The sequence below is a fragment of the Meles meles genome, chromosome 6 (genome assembly GCF_922984935.1).
Source record: "Meles meles chromosome 6, mMelMel3.1 paternal haplotype, whole genome shotgun sequence".
NCBI classification, from domain to species: Eukaryota; Metazoa; Chordata; class Mammalia; order Carnivora; family Mustelidae; genus Meles; species Meles meles.
This window is the reverse complement of record NC_060071.1, coordinates 42,437,522-42,447,559: the sequence shown is the minus strand read 5'-3', so window position 1 is coordinate 42,447,559 and position 10,038 is coordinate 42,437,522. Positions and strand designations below refer to the sequence as shown.

The 10,038-nt window shown below is 43.5% G+C and overlaps 1 protein-coding gene across 1 annotated transcript; it reads right to left on the bottom strand.

Annotated features, from left to right (window-relative positions):
- Positions 1-204: 204 nt before the first annotated feature.
- Positions 205-9,519, bottom strand: POLR2M (RNA polymerase II subunit M). The gene is made up of 4 exons (XM_046008620.1): positions 9,232-9,519; positions 6,716-7,363; positions 4,093-4,297; positions 205-2,349 (listed from the first exon to the last, which is right to left on the bottom strand). Exons 1-4 carry the CDS (start codon positions 9,342-9,344, stop codon positions 2,203-2,205), a joined length of 1,113 nt encoding a protein of 370 aa, XP_045864576.1. The 5' UTR covers positions 9,345-9,519; the 3' UTR covers positions 205-2,202.
- Positions 9,520-10,038: the final 519 nt, after the last annotated feature.

Genomic DNA, 10,038 nt, shown 5'->3' with positions numbered 1-10,038 from the left:
TAAAAGTGAAACTTTTTAAAAAAGTCTTAGAAGAAAGCAGGGATGAATACGTATCCATCCTGAGGCTAAGGCAGGCATGCTCAGACGTAACCATAAAGGCAGACTTCTGAATTAATATTTTCTGAAGAAAACTACTACACCGAAATACCACAAACTATTACAAAGAAAATAACACACTGAAACAAGAATATATGACAAAAGCTGGACATCTTAATTCATCAAGAATTTATAGACCAATAAAAACAGCACACTCTCCAAGAAAATAGTTAAGATATGAGTAAGCAATGCTCAAAAGAATGAACATAAATGGTCAATAAACATGAAAAATCACTCACCCTTCATTAAGCAAAGAAACATAAATTTTAAAAATCATCGTTTCCTGTGATTATTCAGTTAGCAAACATTTCAAATAGCAATTTTCAGTCCTGGGAGTTTGATATTGCTTGGAGAAATATAAAGGGACACAGTCTTTGTGGTGAGTGATATAGGTCAAGAATCTCAAAAACTTAGCTATACTCCCAACTCGCAATCTCACTTGTAGAAAGGTACCTTCTGGAAAGTAATAATTTTTGTACAAATGTGATTATCTTTTAAGATGTTGATTGCATTGCTGATTACAGTTTACGCTGTAACAAACAAATTGTTAAACATTAAATTAATTTTAAAAGTTAGGGCACACCCATAAAATTGAATATTTTGGAGCTATCTAAAATGCAAAGTGTCTACTAATGGGAAAATGTTTACCATATAGAGCAGGCTGTAAAACAACGGTGCTGTATGACTGCATTATTGAGAATAGGAACATATAGAAGAGTATGTAAAGTACATATACCCAAATCTTAACAGAGGCACTCTCTGGGTGATCCCACGCATGGGACACCTTTCACATTTCTTGGCTTTCCAGAAATGTATCATTTTATTCTCTAAGGAATAATTCTATGTTGAGAAATCCATTTATTATTGTTTTTTAAAAGGAGAAATAATGAATTTGTTAGCTCAGTATATTTTCACATTTTTAGGGGGAGGGCAGAAGGGTGTCAGGGGAGGGGGTGGAAGGGGGGGATGGAAAGCAATAGCCGTATCTGGAAGTCCATGCTGGAAAACCTAGCCCTTCCTAACACTCCTATATGTGTTTGCAGGAAAATGTCATATACGAAAGTCTCTTTCAAAGCAAGTTAAACTTAATTAAACACCCATAAAACATCACCATTAACACTGTGAAGTTGCTCTAATATTTTATTCTTCCTTTCAGCACTGTTTAGAATCTCTAACATATTAAACAAAGAAATCTCTGAAAACCATGTAATCCTTGAGAAGTATATAAATGTGTATACATATGAGACTGAGATTTCCGTAGCCTATATATGCCTCTTGGGGGGTGGGGGAGGTGGTGTATTGACACTTCAATTGTAGTTTAAAAACTTTTATTTTCTTACCAAACTGAACTTGTCACCTCTTAGAGCAATGAACTCAAGTCAGGTCAAGCTTAAGAACAGCTCCTCCCTTCACTTATCACCCTAGACTTTTCCTATATCTTGTGTCACTTTGGGCAAATATGATCATCCAGAAAGACCGTCCACCCTCCAGCACCAACTAAAAGTACTCCTATTCCTAATCAGAAAATAACATTCTTCCTAAGGGAAGACAGAAGAAGGAAACAAACATTTTAGAATCCTCTGAGTGTCTTCCTAGGTATTTCACATTCAATTACCTCATTAACCCCATGCAAACATGCATAAAATTCTCTAGACTGCTCTCTTCATTCCTTGAAAAAGGAGGGAACTTTATGTCCCTAATTCATTTTAGGTGATGCCTGGGGCAACCAAGTATTTCACCGACAGACATGTAATAAATGCTATTCCACAGAGGTAAGAACCAGGAAAAGAGCAGTTACCTGCTTCATTTGGCTTAGAGAAAAAAATCCTGTGCTTACTATGTACTAAAATATCAGACCAACACACAACATACTGCAAAACTTTAATACAGTATGGTTGAAACACAATATTCAAATATTAAACTTTTTAAGCACATGAAAGTCATCTTCTGATAAGACAAACTGGGCTGTTTTTATAGCTACCTTTGTGTAACTTTAAAAAATTCCTTCCCTCGACAATGTCTGACACCGATCTTGATACTTGTCTGAAAGTCTGATGGAGGATCATGACAACTCAACAGGCAGAGATTTACATCCCACTGGCATCTTCAGAATTCATCTCCAGAGGACTGATCGTCATCTTCATCCCTCACTTCTCGGTACTTCCTCGAAGCCTCCCCTTCAGGATTATAGCTCTGCATCTTAATGTTCAGTCTTTCAGCTAATTTTTGTGCTGCGAGTTTGGCTTGCATCGCCTTTAAAAAAAAAAATCAAAGCAAAACGTTACATATTCACATCCTTTCCATTCAACCTTTTCAGCAGGAAGTCATTTAAAGTGGAAATAAAAGGGCATACAGCTCCCCTCAGTGCTCTCTCTAGCAGTGTGCACGTCTTAAGTTGCGCCTACCACGGATGGGCGGGGCAGGCAATGCTGGTGAGGGCTACAGCCTGCCACAGTCGTGGTCAGACTTCCATTCACACACAAGAGTGCACTGAAATACCCCACCTCTGCGTGGGAAACTGAGGAACCTGCAGAGCACTGTGAGTTACAAGCATGAACAGAGTTTCAAGTATGTGGACACATGCATGTGTACATACATACTCGCACAGCAGTTTCAAGCATCAAGTGTTAAAATCACTAATGCTATGTGGATTCCCCCAAAAAGAATCTTCTTTCCTAGATGAAATCATGGCTTTTAGGCTCGAGAGTTATATTTCAACGTCACAATGAAATCAAGAAACCAATACCTTTAAAAAGCCAACTATCCCTCTCCAAATTAAGTTGCCATGAAAATTACTGTGACAGAAAGTCCAAGTAAATTTTAGACACTGGCAACGTGCTCACAGACACCCAACGAGAGGACCACAGACTGATGGCAGGTGTCAATGCCCATTTTCAATCTGGCTCTTTGCTTTTCTCATGCTTTTGCCCCTACAACTTGAACCTCTTTGTGTCTTTCCCTTCAGGCCATGAATATCCTGGAGAGGCAGGACTGAAGTGGCAGCTAACATCACTCTGCCAAGGAAACTGGTTTCCAAGGAATTGAATTCAACATAAAGATATCTCAGGACAGGCACTCAAGATCATCTAAACAACTTAAAAACCTATTCCCCAAGGGGGTAATCATAACTAGGCAATAATACTTTAATACTGGAGGAAGCAAAATGGCTTTTAAAAAGGAGTGCCTTGAAAATGCCAATCCATGCCAACTGAGCTTTGGTGAGAGGCCACAGCTGAGTAACAGCCTCGTTTTGTCTTAACTGGCCTCCACTACCTGATTAAAATCTACATAAGCAATTCTACGAAGCTAAGCTGCTATTCTGGGGGAGGGTCAAAATATTACTGTAATACACTGGACGCTTTCTTTTCTCCCTCCAATCTTCACCTATTTTCTCCCATCTCATTATTCTATACACAAGCTGTCCATATACACGCTTAAGGTTCTGTGCAGAACTCCCAGATCTCTGAAGTAAGTGCTATACAAAATGACGTTATTAAAAGTCGGCGATTCTTCTGTCTTCACAAGGGCCTGCACACCATGCTTTTAAGCTCTGTGTCCAAATGCCTGTTGGTAACATCACACCACTCCTCCGATGTTACGCTCTTCCCTGTCTGGCAGGAGACAGAAACCTGGAGGAGGTTCCCTGATTCTTGGTTAGCTTCCACCACGGAGACCCTCTCGCAGGGGGCTTACAAGGTGGAAGACAGAGAAGCACGGCTTCTGCTAGGCTGACAGCATGGGCGTTAGACTGGGGAATTCTGCAGTGGTCTTCCCACATTTCCTGGCAAAAACCACTCTGCTGTTGCACGTAGCTGTGATCATCTCCAGCTGCGTCCTGCGGTTCTAGCAACTTGAAGACTCTCAGAAAACTAGAGGCTCACATCTGAGAGCTAATGGCATGCGTTGACCATTTCTCAAGCACCCTTCTATTAAGTCCTGTCCTCTGTGAACTTCCTGGAGTAGCAGCATCTAAGAAACATTTAAAACTCTACATACCTCATAAGTCTGTTTCTGTTGTTTCTGAAGTGCCAAAGATTCTTCTATGGAGAGCAGCTGTGCGGGCATATGGTGAAGTGGCAGAAGCCGGGCTGCTGTGACATCATCAAGATGCTTCTTATCCCTGAGCTGCCTTTCTTCCATGGAGATGGGAGACCCTCTTCTCTGCCAATGACTAGATGAATCATTCTGTTGTGAAGGTAATCTGGAGGGCAAATTTGTTATATCATCAGACAATTTTCTTTTTATAGACACATTTACAACATTCCCACACAGAAGCAGCCTTTAACCTTAGCAGTTAATTATCCTACAAAGATAAACATAAGTAGTTTCCAGTATTTATATTCGTAAAGACCCTTCCTGTTTTTAAACGTATGTACTTCAGAAACAGGAGTATTTAACTTGGCACCTTTTTGGAGAGTAATAGGACAATCTACTGTTTTAACAAATAGGGAGACTGATAAGTTCTCTGCATTATCCTTTGCTCTTTCAACCTTACACTTGAACTGAAGCCATCTTTCCCTTCAACAACGTGCACAAATGGGCTTGCTGTCCAGTAAACAAACTTGTACAGTTTCCGTGCCATAATACCACCCGTGGAACACTCCGCAGAGGTGGTGTTCACACTGTACATACTGTCACACTGGAACAGAAAGAAGGAAACCATGAGTTCTGATGGGAGACAGGGAGGTTGTCAGAAAAGCTTTTAAAGAGTGAATTTTGAGGAGTCTTGAAATAATAAATGCTCACCATGTAAATGAGGGGAGGAGGAAGGCATCCCAGTGGGGAGTGAGGGGCAACATGGTGCGGTGCAAAGGGAGTTCAGGGGGTGGCGTGTAGAGGAAAGGCTGTGAGACAAGGCTGGCAAGTAGACCGGGCCCAGTCCTCATCGAGGAGTTCTGTGTAATGGGTTCCGATCTGCACTGTACGAATTTCACTCTGAGCAGTGGAGAAGATGGACTAGAGGAGTTAAGACTAGAGTCCAGACCAAGCCAGTTTTAGCCCAGGAGAGGGAGGAGAGCCTTCACTTTGACAGGAGGATGCATATAAGAATAATTAGAGATGAAAATCAACAAAATATACTGTTGGTCTTTACGGCTGGCAGATAGGGAGATGAAGCAAAAGACACCTTGGGAGAAAAAATAAAGTGGCGGCACTATGAATTTAGGGAATATGGGAGAAATTGTGGGAAGAAATGAGTTCTACTCTGTACATGGTAAGTCTGAGGTACCACAGAACATCCACATGGCCAAGTTTCATGGTAACTGGCCATGCAAATCTGAAGCTCTGGAAAGACCCAAGTTAGAGGGAGATAAGAGGCAGCTGCCAGTACCCAGGAAATACATGGTGCCCGAAAGGCACAGTGGAGGCCAAAGGTAGAACAGAAAAGGAGTCAAATGCTGCTCATCCCCGGTATCCCTCGATCCACACTAGTCCAGGCCCAGCCTTTCCCCATCTGCTCTAACTACACGGGAAGCCTCTGGCTCTCCCCACTCCCACTTCTGGCTGAAAGACCACAGGAAAGAACCAGGATCAGTGTATCCTCTGACCAACTAGATGATGCTTCTGGTTTCGTCTTCCTGGAAGTGAGGAAATACACCTCACTGCACACAAGATGAGAGGTTACTCACTTTAACATTACTTTTTATTCCTACCTAAAAATTAATGTAATTAATTAATGTAATTCATCTTCCTGGTTTTTCTAGAGAGAATAAAATGTTTTCAAGTTAGAAAAAAATGGCAGGGTTAAACTTTAAATTTAGACTCTATAATAATTCTCTGAAAGTTTTAGGTATTTCTAACTAGAGTTTCTCAGCTTTTCGAAAAGTAGTGGTGATTCCATTTTGCGTGTGATGTTACATGTTACAGCCTGGTAAATACAGACAGGTAGGCCAAATACACTGGATACTCCCTGACGTGAATGTTACATCTGCCTACAAGTAAATAAAATTCCTTTCTCTTCGAAGAGCTTTTCTTTTTCTGGAGATCTCAGAAACAAAACAATGACAAGAAACTCAGAAGCATGGTTAGTTTACCCTCCTGCCCCAATCTGTTTTTCAGTTTCTTTAATCCCTTCCTAGCTCCCTTCCCCCTCAAGTTGTTATGATACAGTTCAATGTTCTTCCAAGTGGGTAGGCTGTGGGTCTTCACCTAGATCCTGAATTCTTTGAGGAGTGGCATCTTTACTTCTGTGCCACCCCAGCACCAGTTGCTAACCTGTAGTGAGCACACAAATATTTTTCACTATTAAGTCCATCGGCTTCTAAAGCTGCTTTTCCCTTAGCTTACAGTCTAATCAAAGGGGGAGCTGCATACCAAAAAAATTATTGTGGAAAATAGTCATAATAAATTCTCTCTCCGGGTTTAATATCAAATGTTGGCTAAGCCCACCCTGAACTCTAATACTCCACCTGCTATTTAAACCCATTCAATCATTTGGCTGAAAACCTAAGTATTTTTCAACACGAATCCTCCATTCCAGCCAGGCTATTTCCACGAAATGCTCTTTGCTAACTACAAGCAGCTCCCACACAAAGTCCACCGAACTGAAAGCATTCTTCCAATTTTTTTAGTTTAACAAATAGTATGTGCCTTTGACAGACCTGTTTCTGATAGTACTTACACATTAGTTTTAAATTTATGCAGTGGGGGTACCGGGTTTTTGGCTCGAATTTCTAGCACTTCCATGAAATGAGGCTTCTTCTGTGCCCCACTACCAAGCCTTGCCAAGTTCTCAGCACTCCTGTTCTCTTCTGAGTGCTCTTCACCTGAGTCCACAATTGTGATCCTCTGTAACCTACTAATAAACAGGCTGTCAGAGCGGCTCAAATTATCTTCTGCTTGACTTGAAACACGATGCTGAAGGAGACGCTCACCAGCTGCGCATGAGGAAGGCGCACTGGCTCTGCTGCTGGAAGCTGGGCACGCGCTCACTGTGTCCTCAACTTCGGGAGCCTCTTCACCGCCTTCGTGAGAAGGATGTACAAGTCCCCGCTGCTGGGAGGTGGTTTTCGATGACTTGATGTTACTTACAGAGGAAGAGCCACAGACTAGTGATGAAGTATCAAGTATCCGGTCAGAACTCTGGGCCGTTTCAGTGTCCACATCAACAACTGCAACTGCTTTTTGCCGTAGCTTACAGTCTAAACTAACAGGATGAAACGGTCCACTTTTTCCTCTAACTTCTTCACATTCGGCAATGGCAGCTTTCAGTTTGGCAACAGAGTCTAAGATCTTTTTACCTTTGTCGGGCAATTTGCAAATGAATTTTCTGTTGAATGGAAAAAAACGAAACAAAGATGTATCTGTCAGAGCCACGTTTTTAAACTTGAGATATAGAGACAAAGCATTATCCTCAAAGCGAGAAAAATCTATCTGTAAGTCAAAAATCTGACTTCCAACAGCCTCAGAACAGGGATGAAATAAGTCGTCATCTAAATACCCCAAAAAAAGGGGGGGATGCATATGCCTAGTTAGAATTTCATATGCCTAGTTAGAATTTCAGCGAAAGTATTTTAAGCATATAATACTCTATAATATACTCCAAAACTCGCAGTTCTTAAAGTGTGATGTGTGGATGGTTCTGCAAGGCCAGAATTTTCCTAATAGCACTAAGCCATTATTTGCCATTTCCACGCTCATTATCTTATATGGGTACAGCAGAGATTTCCAGAGGCCACATGATATGTGGTATCGTTGCTCTGATGGCTCATGGTTGTGTTTTTGTGTTTTAAAGATCTCTCACCTAGAATTCCTTTTTTTTTTTTAAAGATTTATTTTGAGAGAGAGAGCAAGCGAGCATTAAGTGGGAAAGGGGGAGGGAGAGGGAGAGAGAATCCCAAGCAGACTCCATGCTGAGCATGGAGCCCAACTCGGGGTTCCACCATGACCCTGAGATCACGACCTTAGCAGAAACCAAGAGTGGAACGACTGTGCCACCCAGGTGCCCCTCTCACCTGTAATTCTTAACACACCAATAAACATCAGTAAATGTAACACACATAAAACAAGAGCTCCTTGGCATGCTCAGTAAGTCTTAACAGTATAAAGGGGTCCTGAGATCAAAAAGTTAAGTCCCTGCTATAGATTAAAAACCCATTCTCACAAAGTCAAAGTACCTGCCTACTAGAAAGCTCCCAAATGATCATTTTTGCTGAGTGACTTAGGTTCCTTTTCAGATTCTTTTATCTTTATCCATATAAGAAATGGAGGGAAGAGTACACCTCTGGCTTTTTATTCTTTCTTTCACACTACATTACTTCCCACAGTTTCAACATTAACATCCCTCTGCAGTTGAGATTCCTGTATGTCCTCAGCCTTCTCTCTCCGGGTCCTCAAGACCACTTCTCCAGTTTTTAAGTACATGTAACTAACTCTCCCCTCAACTCAGCACCCCCTCCCTAAGTAAAATCAACCTAGAGCTATTCCCCAATTTTTGTTCTTATTAGTGGTTCTCTATACAAGCTGGAAACTTCAGCCATCTCTTTCATCTATATATCCAAATTACTCCATGCCTGATGTACTTTTCCCAGTCCCACAACCACCCTTCTACACCCCCTTGCCGGGAACTTCTCTGAAAATATCCTCCAGCTGTCTTGTCTTTCATTCCTTCAAACCTTCCTACACCAAGCTGCTAAATTAAGTTTCTTTCACTTTCATTGTATTGTTCTGATGCTAAAGTCGTTAAGGCTGCCAGCTGCATGAGACAAACTTTTCCTGCTTAATACAGCACTCTGTCTCCCATTCTTTCGCTTTCCTACAGGTCCTAGCGATGAAACTGACAAGATGTTTTGGGGGCGGCAAGGGGGGCTGGGGTACACAGGTATTTAGGATACAGACCCTCCCTTCAGGGAACCGTCACAGTGGCCGGGTAATTAAAACAAGGAGCTAAGGGAACAGCCGAAACACCTAAGCAGCGTTTCCGCACGCTAACCATCCCCACGGGCTGTAGGTACGTGCCAAACCAGGACGCAGCCGGCTTTAAGGCTGCAGGCCTCTATTCGCCTGCGGGACCGACACGGATCTGAGACAAGGTCACCTTCCAGGGAAAGGAACCCGATATGGGGGAGGGGAAGGAACGCGTCCCAGGGACACCGAGCCGTAGAAGCCTGGCGGTGACTCGGCGGGACCCAAGCTTACTCGTTGCGCAAAAGTCTCTCCTGGCGCTTCAACATCTCCCGCAGCTCCGCCAAACTCCGCCGCCCCAAGTCCTCGGGAACTTGGGGCTCGAAGCCGCGGGCCAGCGAGGACATTCTGCGGGGGCTGAGGCTGGCGAGGCGGCGGGCACTCGGCTTCCTCAGCAGCCCCCGCGGCTAGCGCCGGATCCGCCGCCGGCGTGGACTCCGAGGCACGAGCGGGAGCCGCCATTTTCCCGGAAGAACGGGTCTTCTTCGAACCGAATCGAGCTTTATTGAAACACCGGAAACAAACACAGGCAAGGAGAAGGGGGCGCCGGGAGGAGAGGGAAGAGGCGGAAGTTACCGCGGTTTGGGGGAGGCGGTGGGGTCCTGCAACGACTGTGCTCGCGTTTGCGCGGGTTGTGTTTTCTCGGGCTCGTCTACCCTTCACGTTTATTCAGAAAGTGTTGGCTAGCGCCACTGTGACCCCGACAAATATCCACGACTCCTGTCGTTATGGAGTTTACCGAGGGGTGGAGGGAGGCTGACATTAATCAGGTAATGATGAAACAGTGTAACAGTAAGATTGGTATGGGCACCAGGGCAGGTGCCTCTGAGAAGGGAACCTGTAAGTCGAACCTGAGCGATGAGTTGGTTAGCCGTTGGTGTAGTTGGGGGAATGTCCTGGACGGGGCTCTAGAGGCTTTGGCCCGGGGTGCTGCCAGGGCTTAATGACGTCCTCAGAGTTGGAGGGAGCCTTGGGGAGTGTCAGCATTTCTTAATGGGACTCTGTGGCATTTGGAGCAGGACTTTTCATTTGCGGCACTGC